At 41.9% G+C, this 25054-nt stretch overlaps 1 protein-coding gene across 1 annotated transcript in view; it reads right to left on the reverse strand.

The window, feature by feature from the left end:
* Positions 1–25054, reverse strand: part of LOC126456137 (glutamate receptor ionotropic, kainate 2-like) — a 219972-nt gene that overhangs the window by 169435 nt on the left and 25483 nt on the right. Inside the window, exon 3 of the mRNA XM_050091891.1 lies at positions 3397–3570. Coding sequence (XP_049947848.1) covers positions 3397–3570 — 174 coding nt within the window. The remainder of the gene's footprint in view (positions 1–3396; positions 3571–25054) is intronic.

The raw sequence follows: 25054 nt of genomic DNA on the forward strand, positions 1-25054 counted from the left end.
AAGACCTTTGGTCAGATGAATACAGGGTTATACATACAAAATCAAATAGAGGTAATGCAGGATTAGGTTTAATAATGAATAAAAAAAATATGAGTGCGGGTAAGCTACTACAAACAGCATAGTGAACGCATTATTGTGGCCAAGATAGACACGAAGCCCATGCCTACTACAGTAGTACAAGTTTATATGCCAACTAGCTCTGCAGATGATGAAGAAATTGATGAAATGTATGATGAGATAAAAGAAATTATTCAGGTAGTGAAGGGAGACGAAAATTTAATAGTCATGCGTGGCTGGAATTCGAGAGTAGGAAAAGGGAGAGAAGAAACATGGTAGGTGAATATGGATTGAGGCTAAGAAATGAAAGAGGAAGCCGCCTGGTAGAATTTTGCACAGAGCACAACTTAATCATAGCTAACACTTTATTCAAGAATCTTAAAAGAAGGTTGTATACATGGAAGAACCCTGGAGATACTAAAAGGTTTCAGATAGATGGTTAATGGTAAGACAGAGATTTAGGAATCAGGTTTTTAATTGTAAGACATTTCCAGGGGCAGATGTGGACTCTGACCACTATCTATTGGTTATGAACTGTAGATTAAAACTGAAGAAACTGCAAAAAGTTGGGAATTTAAGGAGGTGGGACCTGGATAAACTGAAAGAACCAGAGGTTGTACAGAGTTTCAGGGAGAGCATAAGGGAACAATTGACAGGAGTGGGGGAAAGAAACACAGTAGAAGAAGAATGGGTAGCTCTGAGGGATGAAGTGGTGAAGGCAGCAGACGATCAAGTAGTTAAAAAGACGAGGGCTGGTAGAAATCCTTCGGTAACAGAAGAAATATTGAATTTAATTGATGAAAGGAGAAAATATAAAAATGCAGTAAATGAAGCAGGCAAAAAGGACTACAAACGTCTCAAAAATGAGATCGACAGGAAGTGCAGAACTGCTAACCAGGGATGGCTAGAGGACAAATGTAAGGATGTAGAGGCTTATCTCACTAGGGGTAAGTTAGATACTGCCTACAGGAAAATTAGAGAGACCTTTGGAGAAAAGGGAACCACTTGTATGAATATCAAGAGCTCAGATGGAAACCCAGTTCTAAGCAAAGAAGGGAAAGCAGAAAGGTGGAAGGAGTATATAGAGGGTCTATACAAGGGCGATGCACTTGAGGATAATATTATGGAAATGGAAGAGGATGTAGATGAAGATGAAATGAGAGATACGATACTGCGTGAAGAGTTTGACAAAGCACTGAAAGACCTAAGTCGAAACAAGGCCCCGGGAGTAGGCAACATTCCATTAGAACTACTGACAGCCTTGGGAGAGCCAGTCCTGACAAAACTCTACCATCTGGTGAGCAAGATGTATGAGACAGGCGAAATACCCTCAGACTTCAAGAAGAATATAATAATTCCAATACCAAAGAAAACAGATGTTGACAGATGTGAAAATTACCGAAATATCAGTTTAATAAGCCACGGCTGGAAAATAGTAACACGAATTCTTTACAGACGAATGGAAAAACTGGCAGAAGCTGACCTCGGGGAACATCCGTTTGGATTCCGTAGAAATGTTGGACGTGAGGCAATACTTACCCTACGACTTATCTTAGAAAATAGATTAATGAAAGGCAAACCTACGTTTCTAGCATTTGTACACATAGAGAAAGCTTTTGACAATGTTGACTGGAATACTCTCTTTCAAATTCTGAAGGTGGCAGAGCTAAAATACAGGGAGCGAAAGGCTATTTACAGTTTGTACAGAAACCAGATGGAAGTTATAAGAGTCGATGGGAATGAAAGGGAAGCAGTGGTTGGGAATGGAGTGAGACAGGGTTGTAGTCTCTCCCCGATGTTATTCAATCTGTATATTGAGCAAAGGAAACAAAAGAAAAATTCCGAGTAGGTATTAAAGTCCATGGAGAAGAAATAAAAACGTTGAGGTTCGCCGATTACATTGAATTCTGTCAGAGACAGCAAAGGACTTGGAAAAGCAGTTGAACGGAATAGATAGTGTCTTGAAAGGAGGATATAAGATGAACATCAACGAAAGCAAAACGAGGATAAATGGAATTTAGTCGAATTAAGTCAGGTGATACTGTGGGAATTAGATTAGGAAATGAAACACCTAAAGTAGTAAATGAGTTTTGCTATTTGGGGAGCAAAATAACAGATGATGGTCGAAGTAGATAGGATATAAAATGTAGACTGGCAATGGCAAGGAAAGCGTTTCTGAAGAAGAGGAAATTGTTAACATCGAGTATAGATTTAAGTGTCAGGAAGTTGTTTCCGAAAGTATTTGTATGGAGTGTAGCCATGTATGGAAGTGAAACATGGACTATAAATAGTTTGTACAGGAAGAGAATAGAAGCTTTCGAAATGTGGTGCTACAGAAGAATGCTGAAGAGTGGATGGGTAGATCACGTAACTAATGAGGAGGTATTGAACAGAATAGGGGAGAAGAGGAATTTGTGGCACAACTTGACAAGAAGAAGGGACCGATTGGTAGGGCATGTTCTGAGACATCAAGGGATCACAAATTTAGCATTGGAGGGCAGCGTGGAGGGTAAAAATCGTATAGGCAGACCAAGAGATGAATACATTAAGCAGATTCAGAAGGATGTAGGTTGCAGTAAGTACTGGGAGATGAAGAAGCTTGCACAGGATAGAGTAGCATGGAGAGCTGCATCAAACCAGTCTCAGGACTGAAGACCACAACAACAACTGCATATGTGAATTCTGCGGCATGCTTCTTAGCTGTTGAAAATTAAGAACTAGAGTTAAATTCTCATCAACTTCCATGACGCCTATGAATGAACCTCTAATGAGGTTTGTAATTAAAATGTTTGACAAAATCATGATCTTTCATAGTCTTTCACGATATTCACTTTGGCTGAATAAAGGATAATTTACGCTGCGAAGAAAATGTTACTCAGTAATGTAAGGCCTCCACCAAGAGAATATAAGTATTTCGAAAAATTGCAAGTACTTATGGCACAGTTGTTGCATACGTAAGATTCAAAAGTATCAAAGGATCAGCCGACCTTTGGGATTCAGACTGCATGACTTACTGTGGCCTCTGGAAATCTTTTACGACGATGAACAAATAAAGCTGCATCAGGGTTTGAATTCCAAATTAAACCGTAGGAGCTCTATAGAACTTCGGTGAGCCGGGCGTGTGGTCGGAGAAAGAGAATGCCAATATCCTCTGCAGACTACTGTGTTGTCCAAAGTAAATTTTGCAGTGGTGGCCCTTAACTCGTAACATACTTTCAGAAATCGGCAGCAAGTGACCTGCGCAGCCTGAGCTGTTGGGAAAAAATCGGCTAGTCCCACAACATGGAGAACGAAGCTGGGAGGTGAGCGGTAACAGTCAGGGCGGAAGGGGAGGCTGACCTGCGCGGCCGGTGCCGAAGCTGTCGCCGGGGCTGAGCGTCCTGAGGACGGGCTCCAGCGTGGGCCGGAACACGCGCTGCGGCGCCCACGACGCTGTCTGCCGGTTGATGGCGTCCACAGCCGACTGGAAGGCGAACGCCCACTCTGGGGGCGAGCCCTCTTCGAACAGCCCGGCTGAAACACAACGGGCGTCTTTTGCACCGACTACTACCAGTACTACAAACTTTTTATTTATTATTTTCACTCATGTTCAGAAAAACAGAACATCTTGAACGACTAGAGATAGGATGTTCATATTCACAGCATATGTAGACTAAGACTCGTATCCAGAATGAGATTTTTCACTCTGCAGCGGAGTGTGCGCTGATATGAAATTTCCTGGCAGATTAAAACTGTGTGCCGAACCGAGACTCGAACTCGGGACCTTGCTTTTCGCGGGCAAGTGCTCTACCAACTGAGCTACCCAAGCACGACTCACGCCCCTCTTCACAGCTTTACTTCTGCCAGTACCTCGTCTCCTACCTTCCAAACTTCACAGAAGCTCTTCTGCGAAACTTGCAGAACTGGCACTCCTGAAAGAAAGGATATTGCGGAGACATGGCTTAGCCACAGCCTTGGGCATGTATCCAGAATGAGATTTTCACTCTGTAGCAGAGTGTGCACTGATATGAAACTTCCTCGCAGATTAAAACGGTGTGCCATGTCTCCGCAATATCTTTTCTTTCAGGAGTGCTAGTTCTGCAAGATTCACAGGAGAGCTTCTGTAAAGTTTGGAAGGTAGGAGACGAGGTACTGGCAGAAGTAAAGCTGTGAAGGGGGGCGTGAGTCGTAGTACTCGTACACTCCTGGAAATGGAAAAAAGAACACATCGACACCGGTGTGTCAGACCCACCATACTCGCTCCGGACACTGCGAGAGGACTGTACAAGCAATGATCACATGCACGGCACAGCGGACACACCAGGAACCGCGGTGTTGGCCGTCGAATGGCGCTAGCTGCGCAGCATTTGTGCACCGTCGCCGTCAGTGTCGGTCAGTTTGCCGTGGCATACGGAGCTCCATCGCAGTCTTTAACACTGGTAGCATGCCGCGACAGCGTGGACGTGAACCGTATGTGCAGTTGACGGACTTTGAGCGAGGGCGTATAGTGGGCATGCGGGAGGCCGGGTGGACGTACAGCCGAATTGCTCAACACGTGGGGCGTGAGGTCTCCACAGTACATCGATGTTGTCGCCAGTGGTCGGCGGAAGGTGCACGTGCCCGTCGACCTGGGACCGGACCGCAGCGACGCACGGATGCACGCCAAGACCGTAGGATCCTACGCAGTGCCGTAGGGGACCGCACCGCCACTTCCCAGCAAATTAGGGACACTGTTGCTCCTGGGGTATCGGCGAGGACCATTCGCAACCGTCTCCATGAAGCTGGGCTACGGTCCCGCACACCGTTAGGCCGTCTTCCGCTCACGCCCCAACATCGTGCAGCCCGCCTCCAGTGGTGTCGCGATAGGCGTGAATGGAGGGACGAATGGAGACGTGTCGTCTTCAGCGATGAGAGTCGCTTCTGCCTTGGTGCCAATGATGGTCGTATGCGTGTTTGGCGCCGTGCAGGTGAGCGCCACAATCAGGACTGCATACGACCGAGGCACACAGGGCCAACACCCGGCATCATGGTGTGGGGAGCGATCTCCTACACTGGCCGTACACCACTGGTGATCGTCGAGGGGACACTGAATAGTGCACGGTACATCCAAACCGTCATCGAACCCATCGTTCTACCATTCCTAGACCGGCAAGGGAACTTGCTGTTCCAACAGGACAATGCACGTCCGCATGTACCCCGTGCCACCCAACGTGCTCTAGAAGGTGTAAGTCAACTGCCCTGGCCAGCAAGATCTCCGGATCTGTCCCCCATTGAGCATGTTTGGGACTGGATGAAGCGTCGTCTCACGCGGTCTGCACGTCCAGCACGAACGCTGGTCCAACTGAGGCGCCAGGTGGAAATGGCATGGCAAGCCGTTCCACAGGACTACATCCAGCATCTCTACGATCGTCTCCATGGGAGAATAGCAGCCTGCATTGCTGCGAAAGGTGGATATACACTGTACTAGTGCCGACATTGTGCATGCTCTGTTGCCTGTGTCTATGTGCCTGTGGTTCTGTCAGTGTGTTCATGTGATGTATCTGACCCCAGGAATGTGTCAATAAAGTTTCCCCTTCCTGGGACAATGAATTCACGGTGTTCTTATTTCAATTTCCAGGAGTGTCTATTCTGCCGAAATGATTAGTATTCCAGTCACGGGGATTCAGATTGTGTCGTGTTGCGCAGCTGGCACAGGGTCTGCCATGGGCCGTGATAACTTGTTACATGTGTGATGGCATCGACGGGTATAAGGCGCGAATGGCGTCCTGTGGTATAGCCATCGGTGCTGCATTCACCTGGTTCCAAAGTTCGTCTGTGGTGGTTGGCACTGGCTCACAGTGCTGCACCTGCAGTTTCACCATATCCCTCAAATTTCGATTGACGACAGGTCTAGTGATATGGCGGACCAGGGCAAAAGGCTGACATCCTGTGGCACTAAGAAGGTGCGGTAACATGTGGTCGTGCATTGTCTTACTGAAAAATATCGTCTGGGGTGTTATGCAGAAAGGCTATGGCTACGGGCCGCAGAATGTCATTCACTTAAGTCACACTGGCCACAGTGCCTTGGACACGCACCAACTGTGGTTCAAATGGCTCTAAGCGCTATGGGACTTAACATCTGAGGTCATCAGTTCCCTACAACTTAGAACTACTTAAACCTAACTTACCTAAGAACATCACACACATCCATGCCCGAGGCAGGATTCGAACCTGCGACCGTAGCAGCAGTGCGGTTCTGGACTGAAGCGCCTAGAACCGCTCGGCCACAATGGCCGGCGCACCAACTGTGATTTGTGGTTGTACATTATAGCACACCACACCGTAAGGCTTTGATTTAGCGCTGTATGTCTTGTCTGGGTGCAGTCACTGTGATCTCACTCCCCCCTGTCTGCGGCGAACCAAAATGCGGCCATCATTTTCAAATAAGCAAACAAGCAGAACCGGTATAAATCTGAAAACACTATCTGATTCCATTCCCGTCCCTAGTGACGTCGCTCCATATGCCATTGCCGTCTAGCATGTTTCTGCACGTTCGTCAAAGTTAGGAGGAAAAGTGGACGACAGTCTGATAGTGTGCGATGTTTTACACTGTTTCACTGTTGCCCCAGAGCCGAGAAGGACTCAGATCTGTCATGCAGTGCCATTCGGGTGAGGAGTCGATCCTCTCTGGGGTTGGTCTGGGTACTGAGGCCTGACCCATCACATTGTGTTCTGCGGCCTCCCTTGGGTCATTCGGCACACACCCGTCGCACTGCCGGAACACTTTGTCTCTCATAAGCTGACTCGTTGATTTGACGGTAAGGTTCCCGCATACGTCTGTGAGGCACCCTGCGTGGCTGCTCAAAACACACTGATCCATTACCTGTGGTTTATATCGACAACGAGAGCCGCAGGCACATTTTACCTGCACGTGGTGTTGCGCCGCGATATCAATGTTCATCTTGAACCCGCGGGATGACAGGGTTCAGATTTAAACATTTCTGCAGAACATACTAATGTATGTGTCCTGTGCATATGAACGTCCTGTCTCTAGTCGTTCAAGGCGTTCTGTTTTTTTATGAAAGTTGAGTATATCTAACTTTCAAGATTGGAGCTACCAGGCCCGCTCTTACATCTAACTTTCTGTAGATTTTACGTGGCATAAATTACATTCAAATTTTTAAAATACACTTGGAGAGTCAAAATTACAATAGCACAGATAGAATAATGCACACGAAGTTTACAATCGCACATGAGAAGTACAATAACAAATACTAAATACAGGAAGGTAAGTTTTAATTGCGAGTGTTAGTTAGCAATATGCGTGAAAGAGAGGGGTAGGGGAAAGAGGAACGTGGTAACACAAAGAAGAGGAAAGAAAGTGGCGTGTGTCGCAGAGAAATGGAAAAAGAAGGAAATGCAACTGCGAGATGATAGCAGCACTGACTTTACAACTTGGCAGAGGGAAAATTGGCCACAGTCGCTAATGTTTGGGGAAATGTTATGAAGCCAACAGAAGGAAGTGCTTCAGCTTTTTAACATCCTCTGTCTTGGGTTTGGTTTATGTATGAAAGGTTTGTACAGGGATCAGTGCATTGTTCTGGGACAAAATAAGATTAAAATACTAAATTTAAAATTTGTTGTGATTCGCCAAAATTTTGGGGCATAAAAGATATATGCTGCATCAAGACTTAAATAAGTTTCTCATCCTCGTAACGGCACGTTTCCAGAAATTAATTTGATGTACTTCATTTATAAATTAACAGCTGAAATGCATAAATATACACTATGTGATCAAAAGTATCCGGACACCCCAAAAACATAAGTTTTTCTTATTATGTGCATTTTGCTGCCACCTACTGGCAGGTACTCCATATCAGCTACCTCAGTAGTCATTAGACATCGTCAGACAGCAGAATGAGGCGCTCTGCGGAACTAACGGACTTCGAATATGGTCAGGTGATTGGGTGTCATTTGTGTCATACGTCTGTACGCGACATTTCCACTCTCCTAAACATCCCCAGATCCACTGTTTCGGATATGATAGTGAAGTGGAAACATGAACGGACACGTACAGCACAAAAGCACACAGGGCGACCTCGTCTGTTGACTGACAGAGACCGCCGACAATTGAAGAGTGTCGTAATGTGTAATAGGCAGACATCTATCAAGACCATCACAAAGGAATTCCAAACTTCATCAGGATCCACTGCAAGTACTACGACAGTTAGGCGGGAGCTGAGAAAACTTGGATTTAATGGTCGAGCGGCTGTTCGTAAGCCACACATCACGCCGGTAAATGCCAAACGACACCTCGCTTGGTGTAACGAGCGTAAACATTGGACGATTAAACGATGGAAAAATGTCGTGTGGAGTGAAGAATCACGGTACACAATGCGACGATCCGATGGTAGGGTGTGGGTATGGCGAATGCCCGGTGAACGTCATCTGCCAGCGTGTGTAGTAACAACAGAAACATTCGGCGCTGGTGTTATGGTGTTATGGTGTAGTCGTGTTTTTCATGGAGTGGGTTTGCAACCCTTGTTGTTTTGCGTGGCACTATCACAGCACAGGCCTACATTGATGTTATAAGCACCTTCTTTCTTACCACTGTTGAAGAGCGATTCGGGTATGGCGATTGCATCCTTCAACAGGATCGAGCAACTGTTCATAAAGCCGCGTACACACTGCCACTGGAAACATGTTTCTGCCGGAAACATTGTTTTCTGCGATGTTTCGCAAATTTTTCCGACTTTGTTTCTGGTCTCTGTTTCCGTCCACACTGGCGGCAAACATTTCTCGTGTGTTCACGCCGTCTGCAGTGCCCCTTGTGTTATTGTGTTCGTATCGTCTGCTGCTGCGTTATGTCTGGTGTCGAAGAAACAATAATGATATGTGGAGCTGCATTATTAATGCTAGAAGGTTTACACAAACAAAATGAAAGGCGTCCTCGTCGTTGGTGGAGAAAAACATTCTATAGAAGAACTGGCGGAAATAACCTGCTACGTGAGCTGAGTATGGAAGACGGCTCTGGCTTCCGCAACTTCGCTCGGATCTCACCTACCGATTTTGAATATCTGGCAAATATGATATCACCATTTGTTTCAAAAAAAGACACGAATTTCAGGAAAGCTATTTCAGTCAACCAAAGGCTTGCAGTTACTCTTCGTTTCCTGGCAACAGGAGATTCATTTCAGAGCCTTGCGTATTTATTTCGCATTTCGAAACAAGCAATATCTAAAATAGTACCCGAAGTATGTGGAGCTCTGGTGGAAGCACTGAAGGATTATGTAAAGGTAAGTAAATGAAAAACATCGTTAAATAAGCACATTTTCGAAGAGTTATTATTTCTCAATTACGTTACATAATTCGTCAAACACAACTTCTTCAACTGCGTTGTCACTGTCTACATAGCTTGTAAATGTAACAGGGGACTTGTTACTTGATGATGATGGCCCTGCTACATTCATACCCCTTTTCGACTGCTCACTTTCTAAATACGCTACATGTTGTTTCATTAGTACATTATTAAGCAAAGCCATTGTTTTTGCTCGTTGTAACTCGGGCAATTTCCTTAAAACTGAGGCCACATACTGCCCATACGCACTGCATTCATCGTCCTTGTCTTCTTGTTTTTGCAGCACTTTAGTTAACAATTGAGACGCAATCTTGAAGGGTTGCTGCATGTCTTTTTTCTCGCCCATCATCCTTCTGTTTTTTGGTGGTGGAGGACTGGAAGGTCCAGCTGCAACCTCTTCATCCTCATTTGTGCCCTCTGGCGAATGTACGAAAACCTGAAAATCAAATTTCTTTCTTTCAGATACCTGCGACTGAAAACGACTGGAGTGAAACAGCATGTTTATTCTCACAGATTCTTCAGTTCCCACATTGTGTCGGAGCAATTGACGGGAAACATATCGTGCTACAGTGCCCTGTTGGTAGTGGAAGTGAATATTATAATTATAAAGGTTCATTCAGCATTGTGCTGCTTGCTGTCGTCGATGCCAGCTACAACTTTTTGTACGCAGATATCGGCTGCCAAGGCAGAATATCAGATGGTGGTGTGTTCAAAAACGCGAGCATAAATGAGTTAATTAACAAAAAGAAACTTAACTTGCCACATGCCGAATGCTTACCAGGTGGCACCAAGGCCCTACCATATGTTTTTGTAGCAGACGATGCTTTTCCCTTACAGGAAAACATTATGAAACCCTACCCGGGAAAACATGTTAAAGGTTCAAAAGAGAGAGTTTTTAATTACAGACTTTCAAGGGCCAGAATGGTTGTTGAGAACACTTTCGGCATTATGGCTTCAGTTTTTCGTGTGTTTAGAAAACCTATGTTGCTACAACCGGAAAAGGCAAAAACTGTCACACTTACAGCTGTATGTCTCCACAATTTTTTAAGGCGAAATGCTGCGGCAAGGAACCAGTACACCCCACATGGAAGCTTCGATTCCTACGATTTACAAACAGGTGAAATGATTCCAGGCACATGGAGACGAGATGACACTGCATCAGTTTTCATTTCAGCACAGAACATACCAAGGAAAGCTGCTTCCACGAATAAACAAATTCGAGACGAATTTGCTAATTATTTTTTAAGCCCACAAGGAAGTGTACCGTGGCAAAATAACTATGGGTGAATGTGACTGTGTACTATAAAATACAAATAAAGACAAATAAGCATAATTTTCGTACCTCATTTTCCACAGTATCTGTTGTCTCCTTTGGCTCATGTACATCGTCCAAGAACTGCAGCAGCCGATAGCCGAACCAGTTCGAGTCATATGCAGTGTCTGCACCACTACCAGATGGTCTGCTGGCAATAATTTTTCTTTTCTCGCGCCTGTACGCAACCACGAGCGATCGTATTTTCTTCTCAACACTTCCCTTGTCCGTGCCAAAAGCTGCTGCAATTTTTGCAAGTGCATCGTGTTTTTTAACGGTATTTTTGTAATCCTTGCTCCGAACGTTCCATAAACAATCCTCCCCCTGGTACATTGCAATTAAATCGACAATTTGTTGCCTTGACCACTCCATTATTCTACAAAAACAAAGCGAAAACGAAAACGACAGTAAACAGAACACCGCTAAAACGTTGACGACACACACACACATACGCTAGCGCCGTGCAGCGGTGACAAGTGGTAGCTAGCCGGAAACATTGTTTCCTTTGATCTGTACCGACACTGCTACGGATGGATGTTTCTGTGTTTCCAAACATGTTTCGAAACATGTTTCCAAATGGTGTCCACATCAAGCAACCGGAAACATGTTTTGAAAACATGTTTCAGTCTCAGTGTGTACGCGGCTTAATGTGCGGCCTGTGGTGGAGTGGCTACACGGCAATAACATCCCTGTAATGGACTGGCCATATATATATATATATATATATATATATTATTATTATTATTATTATCGTTAATTCCCCATTAAGGAGAGCGTTAAAACACAATCAATATTCACAATGACAATATGGTACATAAATTGGTACATTTCAAATTCATGGCACTTTTTTCTGTCTCTTTCTTTTCTCTTCCCAAAAACCTTTCATAAATTCACTGCGTTTCTTCTTCCTCTCTTCTGTCCACTTCTTTCCTGGTTTCTTCTCTTTTGGTGTTTCTTCGAATTTCTGTTTGTTGATTTTTTCTCTGTATTTTCCTCTGTTTGATATTTCTTCTGTGGAGATGTTTAGATTTTTGAGGTCTTCCATGGTTTCCTTTACCCAGTTAGTTTTCACCTTATTCGTCACCACTATGTTAAAAATCTTCTTGGTCAGCCTATTTTCATTCATCCTATGAATGTGCCCATAGAATTTTGCCCTTCTTTTTCTGATATTGTCTGTAATTGTCTCTGCCTGTTTGTACAATTCCTTTGTTGGTCTCTTTATCCAGATCCCCTGTCTCTGAACTGGCCCATAGATCTTTCTCAGAATCTTCCTCTCTTGCTTTTCCATTTCCTTGATTTTAGTTCTTCCTCTGATTACTGTTGTTTCTGAGGCATACAAGGCCTCAGATAAGACTACTGTTTTGTAATGTCTTAATTTGGCATTGACAGAAATATTTCTTTTATTGTAATGGTTCCAGGTAAGTCTGTATGCTTTTTGTAGTTTTGTAACCCTTTCTTCATTGGCTGTTGAATTCAGTCCTGTTTTCTGTATAATCTCTCCCAGGTATTTGAAGCTTTCTACTTGTGTTATCTTTCCGTACTTTGTTATCAATGGGCTTCTGTCTGCAGATTTTGTGTCCACGTACTGGATTTTTTCATATGATATTTGTAGTCCTGTTCTGGCTGCGATTTCATGCAATATCTCTAGGGCTTCTCTGGCTTCTTTTCTGTCATTTGTAATGATGGCTATATCGTCGGCAAAGGCCAGACATTTTATGTTGACGGTTCTATTTTTCTCTCTCCCCATCTTTACCCCATTGACTCCTTTGTCCCACGTCCTGATAATTTTCTCTAAAACAGCGTTAAATAACATGGGTGACAGGCCATCTCCCTGTCTCACTCCTGTCTTGATTTCGAAAGATTCTGAGATCTCGCCCATGAACTTCACTTTTGACTTTGTATTTGTTAATGTTTCCTGAATTAGTTTTCTGGTCTTATTGTCTACATTCATTTCTTCTAGCGTATTAAAAAGTGTTTCTCTATCTATGGAATCGTAAGGCTTCTTGAAATCAACAAATGTTACTGTGGTGTTTCTGGACTTTCTCGTTGTTAATAATGTAATAATAATAATATATATATATATATATATATATATATATATATATATATATATATATATATATATATATATATGTGTGTGTGTGTGTGTGTATATGTGTGTGTGTGTGTGTGTGTGTGTGTGTGTGTGTGTGTGTGTGTAGTCGACGTACGACCGATAGGACACATCATCTCCGAGGTAGCGGAGAAGTGGGTATTTTCCCGTACGACCATTTCGTGACTCTACCGTGAATATCAGGAATCCAGTAAAATATCGAATCTCCGACTTCGCTGCGGCCGTAAAAAGGTCCTGCAGGAAATGGACCAACGACGTAGAATCGGTCAACGTGACATTAAGTGCAGCCCTTCCGCAAATTGTTGCTTACTTCAGTGCTAGGCCGTCAATAAGTATCAGCGTGCGAACCATTGAACGAAACGTCATCGATATGGGCTTTCGGAGCCGAAGCCCACTCATGTGCCCTTCATGATCGCACGAGACAAAGATTTACGCCTCGCCTGGGCCCGTCAACACCGACATTTGACTTTAGATGACTGGAAACGAGTTGTCTGGATAGACGATGGGATATGGAGACAACCTCACGAATCCATGGACCCTGTATATCAGCAGGAGACTGTTTAAGCTGGTGGAGGCTTTGTAATGGTGTGGAGCGTGTGAAGCTGAAGTAATACTTCACCGCTGATACGTCTAGATACGACTCTGACAGGTGACACGTACGTAAGCATCCTGTCTAATCACCTGCATCCATTCATGTCTATTGCGCATTCCGGCGGCCTTGGCCAATTCCAGCAGGACAATGCGACAGCTCCCAAGCCCAGAATTGCTACAGAGTGGCTCCAGGAACGCTCTTCTGAGCTTAAACACTTCACCTGGCCACCAAACTCTCCAGACACGAACACTAGTGAGCATATCTGGGGTGTATGCAAAGTGCTGTTCAGAAGAGATCTCCACCCTCTCGTACCCTTACGGATTTATGGACAGCCCTGCAGGATTCTTGGTGTCAATTCCCTCCAGCACTACTACAGACACTAGTAGAGCATATATATATTGAAGTTTCCTTTATTAAATTTTTACGCGCCTATCAGGGTCCATAAAGGAGGAAACGCTTTGTAACGTCCCCTTAGAAAAATTAATAAATTACTGTGCTGATAAATCTCTTACATTATTTGATTTTCAAACAGCTGAGCAAAACATAAAGTACTCAGACATTTCGCTCTTTACCTATTCTGATCAACACTAAACTGACACACAATATTTTTAGCGCAACGCAATGTGGCTTTCAATAATCCCTACAAGAGAATGGCCCTGACTAACATTAACCTATACCTTTCACAAATCACTTACCTCACAAAAATCTTCGTTACTCAAGCTACTGCAATACAGAGAGCGCCACTACTGTCAGCTAAATAAAAGATTCAAACTACTGAAGGCACTAACTACTGATAGGCATAGTTAGCCAATGAAAGATTTTGATAGCGAACAAATTGAATGACATTTTTATGCTTTACTTTGTACATAGTTGCTTATTTCATTTGATATCTGGTTTCCAGCTGTGTTGCAGCATTGGTTATATAAAATAAAATTAAATGCATTTGCTAATGTGAAACTTTGCTTACAGAGGACGATAACTACGACAGTTCCACAGAATTATCTTACAGCAAGACGCACATTTAACGCTACAGGACACGCATTTGAGTGATTAATTTTGTTCTTAAAACATTTATTTTTAAAGATTTTTGAATTACAATGATACAAAGGTTTTCCGTGATACATTTCATTCCATTGCTGTAATCTGTAACACCTGAGGTTATAATTACATTAATCCTCAGGGGGGTACACGCTTACTTTGTGTACCATGTGTCTGGTAAGCACAAGGAGCCCTAGCTAATATGGTATTTGCTTATACAACTTTACACTTCGGTACCATATTTCTCTAACACATAAATTACACAGCTATCTGATCATTTAACTGAGAGAGACAAACATTTATTTTACTACGTCAGTGACAGATATTTACGCAATTACACAGTTGGATAACTTCTCACTTATGAAATTGTATTTTGTCTGTACTTTGTGAACTGTTCATATTTTTTTGGAACCATTGTGATACTATGAGAGCTCTGAATGATGTATTTGGTATGGGGTCATGATATTTTTATGCTTTACTTTGTACATAGTTGTTTATTTCATTTGATATCTGGTTTCCAGCTGTGTTGCAGCATTGGTTATATAAAATAAAATTAAATGCATTTGCTAATGCGAACATTTTCTGTCAACAGATCTATTAAATAATAATTTTATGATCCACATTCTTCAAAAAAAGTAGCACTTGGAAAGGAAATAACAATAAGAAGGGACTAATAACAGTAACTTCATATATAATTTTCTTTTCAAGTACTTGGTAATTTTTTGTAGAATTAGTTTTTGTGGTGCACCACTTTAATTACATAGACATTAAGATGTGATTATACATTTCCCTTATCTGCATTGTTGCCTTTAGTGTACTATTTTTTCTGCTTGTGGGTTTGTCATGTTTAGATATAAGTTATTTTCATTTACTGCTGCTTGCTTTGCCAATTTCCATTTTTTGTCATTGCTGTTTGTATTAATTGTTTTGTGCTGCTGCATTGCCTCGTCCCTTAGTTTATGCATCTGAGCTCAGTAGATTTAAGTTAGCTTAAGAGGGGGTAGACTATATAAGAGAATGAGTTGCGATGAATTGGAAGAAATGCATTGAGAAGTTATACGAAAAAAGTACAGAAAGCAGGTATAGATAGGACTTTTTGGAAATAATGAAGAACGAAGGGAGTTCTCCGAGAAATAAAGAAAGTTTTGTTTGCAAAACACTGCAGTAAAACAAACCCTGTCCTTTCCTTGTGTTATCCCACTATGTGTTTGTGTACCCTTGGGTATTTGTGTTCTTCCTGTCTTTATGTGTTTATCTGATGAGAGTTACGTTGCAGAATTTTTCTGATAATATGTTACTACTTTGTAAAGATGTTTAGACATTATTTATTCTGTTTTGTTTCAATGCTCATGTGTGAAGTTGATGTTTCAAAAGTTATTCTGATCTTTTATGTATTTACTTATGTCATAAGTCCTGGGACACTGATGTATATGTTTATTTCGATTCTTTTGTAAATCCCGTTTTACTACAAATGTTATCTGTATTGTTATGTTCTTTAATGATGTGTTTTGTACCTTTGTTATTGTATTATTATGTTATAAAATTGCAATTGACACCAGTTCATAAAATTAAGTAACTTGTAAGCATTCATTTCAGTACACACGTTTCTGTTGGTCATAGTATATGCACAATATGTGAGAAGTTGGGACTGTTAGTGCTTGACATGTGTGTTGATAATCCAGCAAGGGACTGGGTAACAGCATTGCTGGTTCGAAGGACAATTCCAAAAACTTTGTGAGTGCACAAGTGGTGGTATATGGACTTGCTATATTGTCCACAAGACTCTTCGATGGTGATTGTGCACCTGCACAGTCGTAACAGATGGCTGCTGGCCGTCTCTACAAGGACTACAGTGGGTCTGCATCTTTGATGGCCCACCAATACCATTATTTCTACAAGGACGGCGGTGGGTCTGCACCTCTGGTGGCTCACCAAACCGTAATCTCTAACAAGACTACAGTGGTCTGCTCTGTGATGACCTACCAATATTCTTCAAAACTTCGACTGACTCTGCTGTGGGTTTGCTCTGTTGTGGCCCATTACATGTCAAGAGTCAGCACTGTCTTTCCGTTGGAAGGACAACATTACTTCTTCAAGACTGCATGGAAATCCACTACTTCCGTGTGCATTTTCTTTTACTGCTCAGACTTTGAGAAAAACACTGCAATTTTACTATGATGAACGATCAGGACTGTCTTCATGGACTGTGAGAAAATTTTAGCTTTTGACCAACGTTGTATCAATAAGTGTGTGCATTTGATATCTTTGTTATTGTAATTATGAAAAAATTTTAACAAATATGTACCGGCCAGTGCCCAAAACAATTTGTAAAATTTTTTGTGGGGAGCATGGGGGCTATGTAAGTAAGCTGTTTAGGTTTTCTTATTGGTAACGCCACTTAGCGCTCTGAATGAAAATCACTGGCTGTGCTGTGTTCAGTCTGTGGCTAGTTTGCATTGTTGTCTGCCATTGTAGTATTGGGCAGCTGGATGTTAACAGCGCTTAGCGTTGCGCAGTTGGAGGTGAGCCACCAGCAGTGGTGGATGTGGGGAGTGAGATGGCGGAGTTTTGACAGCGGATGATCTGGACAGAGGCAGTAAATTTGTAAGACTGGATATCATGAACTGATGTATATACGAGGGTTATTCCAAAAGTAAGGTCCGATTCGCCGTAACTATTGAAATTTGGCGCCAATGACAAAACACGCATGCGCGCCGACTCCCGGCAAGCCTTGCGCGTCAAACGCCGCCATTCGCTTTGTTACTGTTGCTGAGTGTAGTTCACAGTGTCACTTTACAATGTTTAAGACAATTGATCAGCCCGCCGATTGTGAAGTAAGGGCAGTGATACGGTTTTTGTCTGCAAGAAACAATTCAGCGGCGGAAATCCATCGGCAGATTACTGAAGTGTACGGCCCTAACATAATGAGCGACAGTAAAGTGCGCAAGTGGGTGCGAGCTTTTAATGAAGGACGGGATAATGTGCACGATGAACCACGGTGTGGCCGACCATCAGTGATTTCAGACGATTTGGTCAATGCGGTTGACAAAAAAATTCGTGAAGATCGCCGATTCACTATTACAGACGTAGACATGCATTTTCCGAATGTGAGTAGAACAACTTTGTACAGAATTGTGTCTGAACATTTGAAGTTTCACAAATTGTGTGCCCGTTGGGTTCCCAGGCTGCTTACTGAGCCCCAACGAATGAAAAGAATGGCTTTTGCTCTTGATTTTTTGGAGCGATATCATAAGGAAGGTGACAGTCTTTTAGACAATGTTGTCACAGGGGATGAGACATGGGTTTCTCACATCACTCCAGAGTCTAAACGTCAGTCAATGCAATGGCGTCACACGTCATCGCCAGTCAAGGTCAAGGCAAAGCAGACAATCTCAACACGTAAGGTTATGGCGACTGTGTTCTGGGATAGACGTGGAGTATTGTTAGTCGACTTTATGGAGAGAGGAACAACGATTAATAAAGCCGCCTACTGCGCTACCCTGACTAAACTTCGACGTGCAATCCAGAATAAGCGACGTGGTCTTTTGTCGTCTGGAATCTTGTTGTTGCATGACAATGCCAGACCCCACACTGCAAATGAAACGCAAGCTCTGATCAAGAAATTTGGATGGGAACAGATGTACCATCCTCCTTACAGTCCGGACCTGGCGCCAAGTGATTTCCACCTGTTCCGTTACTTAAAGGAGTTTCTCGGCGGCAAGCGCTTCGACACAGATGATGAAGTGAAAGAAGCAGTTAAGGACTGGTTATCGTCACAGGCGGCCGATTTCTATAACATGGGCATTCAAAAGCTTGTTGAACGATGTGACAAATGTTTAAATAAGTATGGAAGTTATGTAGAAAAATAGATAAAGATGTAAGGAATGTAAATAAAACAATTGTTTTGAAGAAACATTTTAGTTTTAATTTTTTTTTTATAACCGGACCTTACTTTTGGAATAACCCTCGTATTATGACTTTTGAACACTATTAAGGTAAATACATTGTTTGTTCTCTATCAAAATCTTTCATTGGCTAACTATGCCTATCAGTAGTTAGTGCCTTCAGTAGTTTGAATCTTTTATTTACAGGGTGTTTCAAAAATGACCGGTATATTTGAAACGGCAATAAAAACTAAAATGACCGGTATATTTGAAACGGCAATAAAAACTAAACGAGCAGCGATAGAAATACACCGTTTGTTGCAGTATGCTTGGGACAACAGTACATTTTCAGGCGGACAAACTTTCGAAATTACAGTAGTTACAATTTTCAACAACAGATGGCGCTGCATGTGATGTGAAAGATATAGAAGACAACGCAGTCTGTGGGTGCGCCATTCTGTACGTCGTCTTTCTGCTGTAAGCATGTGCTGTTCACAACATGCAAGTGTGCTGTGGACAACATGGTTTATTCCTTAGAACAGAGGATTTTTCTGGTGTTGGAATTCCACCGCCTACAACACAGTGTTGTTGCAACAAGACGAAGTTTTCAACGGAGATTTAATGTAACCAAAGGACCGAAAAGCGATACAATAAAGGATCTGTTTGAAAAATTTCAACGGACTGGGAACGTGACGGATGAACGTGCTGGAAAGGTAGGGCGACCGCGTACGGCAACCACAGAGGGCAACGCGCAGCTAGTGCAGCAGGTGATCCAACAGCGGCCTCGGGTTTCCGTTCGCTGTGTTGCAGCTGCGGTCCAAATGACGCCAACGTCCACGTATCGTCTCATACGCCAGAGTTTACACCTCTATCCATACAAAATTCAAACGCGGCAACCCCTCAGCGCCGCTACCATTGCTGCACGAGAGACATTCGCTAACGATATAGTGCACAGGATTGATGACGGCGATATGCATGTGGGCAGCATTTGGTTTACTGACGAAGCTTATTTTTACCTGGACGGCTTCGTCAATAAACAGAACTGGCGCATATGGGGAACCGAAAAGCCCCATGTTGCAGTCCCATCGTCCCTGCATCCTCAAAAAGTACTGGTCTGGGCCGCCATTTCTTCCAAAGGAATCATTGGCCCATTTTTCAGATCCGAAACGATTACTGCATCACGCTATCTGGACATTCTTCGTGAATTTGTGGCGGTACAAACTGCCTTAGACGACACTGCGAACACCTCGTGGTTTATGCAAGATGGTGCCCGGCCACATCGCACGGCCGACGTCTTTAATTTCCTGAATGAATATTTCGATGATCGTATGATTGCTTTGGGCTATCCGAAACGTACAGGAGGCGGCGTGGATTGGCCTCCCTATTCGCCAGACATGAACCCCTGTGACTTCTTTCTGTGGGGACACTTGAAAGACCAGGTGTACCGCCAGAATCCAGAAACAATTGAACAGCTGAAGCAGTACATCTCATCTGCATGTGAAGCCATTCCGCCAGACACGTTGTCAAAGGTTTCGGGTAATTTCATTCAGAGACTACGCCATATTATTGCTACGCATGGTGGATATGTGGAAAATATCGTACTATACAGTTTCTCAGACCGCAGCGCCATCTATTGTTGACAATTGTAACTACTGTAATTTCGAAAGTTTGTCTGCCTGAAAATGTACTGTTGTCCCAAGCATATTGCAACAAACGGTGTATTTCTATCGCTGCTCGTTTAGTTTGTGTTGCCGTTTCAAATATACCGGTCATTTTTGAAACACCCTGCAGCTGGCAGTAGTGGCGCTCTCTGTATTGCAGTAGCTTGAGTAACAAAGATTTTTGTGAGGTAAGTGATTTGTGAAAGATATAGGTTAATGTTAGTCAGGGCCACAAGATCTAAAGAGGAACAAGATCTAAACAACATACTTAGAAAGAATAGTGCTTTTATTTGGACTAAAGAATATCAGGATGACTTCAAAACATTAAAATCGTAATGAATGAGAAATAATGTTTTACACCATCCCGTATTAACGGTACGCTTTCACGTGAGTGCTAATAGCAGTGCGTATGGAATCGAGGTTGAAATTTTCCGATAAACTAGTGTAGAAGAATCACGTTACAAAACAATATCCTTCGTAACTAGGAACTTTATCTAAATTTGACTAAATTAAGGAGTTATATCAGTAGCTTGAGTAACAAAGATTTTTGTGAGGTAAGTGATTTGTGAAAGATATAGGTTAATGTTAGTCAGGGCCACAAGATCTAAAGAGGAACAAGATCTAAACAACATACTTAGAAAGAATAGTGCTTTTATTTGGACTAAAGAATATCAGGATGACTTCAAAACATTAAAATCGTAATGAATGAGAAATAATGTTTTACACCATCCCGTATTAACGGTACGCTTTCACGTGAGTGCTAATAGCAGTGCGTATGGAATCGAGGTTGAAATTTTCCGATAAACTAGTGTAGAAGAATCACGTTACAAAACAATATCCTTCGTAACTAGGAACTTTATCTAAATTTGACTAAATTAAGGAGTTATATCAGGTCAGAGAGACAAGCCTTATCAATCATACGGGGTTTGAAACCATTCCGAAATTTTTGGGGGAACAACATAATTATCCATACACACCATTAAGCACTAACATTTCTCGAAAATTGACACTTATTAACCGGCAGATTAACCCGCTGGGGATCGTACCGTCAGCATTTCGATTACAAAATCTGTTATGTCATAGGCTCTGACTGTTACGTAGCCAATGCCTTATGTATATAACCAGAAGATCTAAACTGTGTGCCAAACGAAAATAATGAAGACGGTACTTCTCAAATGAGGTTCATTAAAGAAGTCAATGGGAAAAGGAAAACTGAATACATTTGTAAGAACATGTGGCTCTAGCAAAATTGTGATAGTGTAAATTATCCTCAAACTGCTGGATATTAGAAGATCTTTAAATGCCCTTTGTATCAATGAAAAAATCTGGGAGTGGATGATCGGAAAATATGTTGGCTGTCTAAGTGCGAGACTGAGGTGACAGACTACTTTCACCTCGCATTAGGACGCTGTGGACCAAAAAATGTGTAGCATAGCTTTCAAGTGTAATGCCAATAATCAGTAATGCACCCAAGAAAGTAACCGATCATACAAATTCGTGTGACATTTGCCAAAAAGCGAAGGTAGCGAATCGAACAAGTCAAGGTCTTTTAGAAAACAACATACTGGAAGATATACTGGATTTATTGTCCGTGGATTTGTACGGCCCTCTCCCGAAAACTTCTGGAGATTGTATGTATGTTTAAGTAATATTAGACGTATTTTTCAAAATTTATAAAACTTTTCCCTATCAAGAAGGCAACAGCTGAAGCACTATTCAGAAGGATTGTAGAATACTTCAATATCTTACGAAAACCTAAATCAGTGCCAGCAGATAATGGACCCCAGGTTATTTCAAAGATCTGGAAGGAAGATATGGAACATTACAATGTGCATGTAAAATACACTTCGTCCCAACACCCAGCAAGTGGTTCGGTTGAACGCTTTACGTATGAGCAGGGTAAATTATGCAGAACTTACTGCCACCACAACCATAGACCAGAGGGTAGGTTTGTTTCGGAATTTGAAGTTATCAGGAATGTCCTACACAATGAATCCATGGGTCGTTCACCAGAACAAATTAAGCTAAATAGTAAAATCATAATAGAAAAGACCTTAGAATTTTCACCCTATGTAGACTTGGGGCTGAACAGGACAAAAGAAATTAGTGAGGGTAAGAATGGAGCAAAAAGCGGAAGCTATATCTAAGAGGCATGATAAAAACGTTAAAGTTACCAGTTCAGAGTTGGAGATTTTGTAGTCGTCAAAACTTATGAGAAATCTAGCGAATTAAATCATGAAATTTCCAAATTTAAATATATTTACAATGACCCGTTTGAAATACAAGTAACTCCTCACATTAATGCATAATATCTGATGTACCCAAAATCAAGGAAGTCCTTATTTGTTCCTAATATAGTGGACTTGAAACTTTATGTCCACAGAACAGAAAAAAAGGAGCACTGTTTGAAAACATGCCAAGAATAATGTGTACTGTATTATAATATGTTTACTTTTACAAAATGTGTTTTGTAATAGATATTATACTGTTGTGAAGACTTACCTTTATAGTTTTATTACTACATAAGTTTCAGATTCTTAACGATGTAACTGTGTATAGAATGCAGTGGACAGGCCAAAAAAGTGAAACGACATACTAAATGCTGACTGCATAATGGGCAGAAGCTTAAGAAAATGGACTGCCAATATGTGAAATGGGTGGCATAATTTCTTGCTAAGTGAATAGAGTAGGAAAGTTTGTTTCAGATGGACAGCCATAGATCTCAGTGGGCAGAAAAGTGTTTCTTTGGTGGAACAAGGTTTGTAAATAAAGGTATTGGAGTGGACTGCCTGAAATAACGAAGAGGCAATGAAAAATTTATGCTTATTGTAAATAATATTGTGTTATTTTTTGAACTGTATAAAGATTAATGCAGTCAAAAGTGCCTATCTGTTGCAAATAATACTTACTCCTTTTTTTACTTGTACAATAACTGAAAGTAAAATCTTCAGTAATATTTTGAAAATAATAAAAATTCGAAAATTAAATTATCCCTTGAAAGCCAAATAAAGGGACTTCTTAAAGTTTCCAGTAAACAACTGCAAATACTGAACAAATTTTAAATAATGTTTCTGTAAAATTTTGTACCACATTTTCTCTCTATTATTTGTTCTCATGTACACATGTCATTCTAATGCGGGTATACTCATTTTTACCCAGTGCTGTATGTAACATAGATATTTTTCTTTGTCGATAGATGTTTTTGCAAAATGTAACTAAAGTTTTTCTTATGTGAATGTGGTGGAATGATGTTCTTTGTCTTTGTATTGCTGTTTATGTAGAGTGAATAATGTTGGGACATGTTTGCAGTTTTTTCTCGCCCAGCACTGTTAGAGGCGTTATGGATGTTTCCCTAACAGGAAACATCACTTAAACATGGAGCTCTTATCGATATACCTATATGCGTCTTATCTAACTTCTCTTTTTAAATTTTTACTTAATATGACTTTTGCATCACCAAGGCCTTTTATGTAACATATATGTACATGTTATTCAATATTTACATTAATTTATGTCAATGTAATTAATCTACGGATGTAATTTTAAAAATAATATTCTGTAAAAGAATAGAAACTTTAAAAATTTACTTGTAATAGTGGTTCATACGTAGGGAAAGCAGGTTTGCAATCATGTAAAACTTGGAGGGAATTCCACCAGCAAATGAAACTTGCGTGGCGGGAATAGAAAAGGTGGCTTTGGCGATCAAACTGAAATGCTCCTTTGTGGCAAGGGAGAGTCGGTAGCTAGCAGGCAAAGCGTTCGCACCTTGTGAACTGAACGTGGCAAGAAGAGCAGCAAGATTATTTTGTATAGCGTCAGATGTGTAAGAAGTTAGGCTCATAATTCTGATTCATTGCTTGGCTCTGAAATACGAAAGTACGACGCCAAGAACAGAATTTCCGAAACTTGTTGTACAGAAAGAACCATGTATATTTTCGCCGCCCTTTTTTTCTAAGAGACACAGGAGATCGACAATGCCACCACTTCATTTCCACGATTCAGCTGAGTACTGTATAACTGCATGCACCAGTTACGTATATTATAAGTTTGTGATCCTTAAACCTTGTGTCGGGCACCCGAATTTTATCCTTAGTGATTTCCCTAGACAAGGTCCTATTCCACGTGCTGCAACAATCCGAATATCCTATTTTATTGAACTGAAAAGTACAGGGTGTATTTAAAAGAATCATCCCATTTAAAAAGGTCGTAACTATTATGTTTTTTAAGGTATGTGCTTAAAGAACGTACTGTTAGAAAGAGCAAACAAACTCTCGAGTTTTGCATGGTTCCCGCTAGGTAGCATCAGTGTGCAACCACTTCAGTTCTAGTAAAAATGGTGTCGGTACAACAGAAGGCGTTTTGTGTTCTACGTTTCGCGCAGAGCGGGTCAGTAATAATTGTTCAGCGTTACTGTTGTACTAGGTATGATGTGGATCCTCCTACAGCGCAGAGCATTAGACGATGGCATGAACAAGTCCGAGAAACAGGTTGTTTGTGTAAAGGCAAATCTCCGGGCCGGGCCCAAGTGTCTGACACAGACGTCAAACGCATCCGCCATAGATTCACGAGGAGCCCGCAAAAATCCGTTCGTCGTGAAGCTCGAAGCTCAGCAGGCCCCCGATGTTCGTCGACGTTTGCACATGAAAACATACAAAATTTAGCTACTGCAAGCTCTTTGTGAAGGTGACAAAGAACAACGTGAGGAGTTCTGCAATTTCGTTCTTGGCAAGATGGAAGATGACAATTGTCTTCCACGCTTAGTGTTTAGTGACGAGGCAACATTCCATTTAAATGGAAAGGTGAACCGTCGTAATACGAGAGGATGGGTTACGGAACAACCACATGAAGTTGTACGACATGAGAGAGACTCTCCAAAATTTAATGTGTTTTGTGCAGTTTCACTGGAAAGCTGTATGGTCCATTTTTCTTTGCCGAGGACACTGTTACAAGAATCTCGATATCCTTGAGAACTTTCTTTTCCCACAGTTGGAGACTTATTCGAACGACTTCAGCAGGATGGGGCGCTGCCATACCTGCATCTGGAAGTGCGGGAATTTTTAAATCAAATGATTACTGAACGA

This window comes from Schistocerca serialis, chromosome 2 (genome assembly GCF_023864345.2).
Source record: "Schistocerca serialis cubense isolate TAMUIC-IGC-003099 chromosome 2, iqSchSeri2.2, whole genome shotgun sequence".
Lineage (NCBI taxonomy): Eukaryota > Metazoa > Arthropoda > Insecta > Orthoptera > Acrididae > Schistocerca > Schistocerca serialis.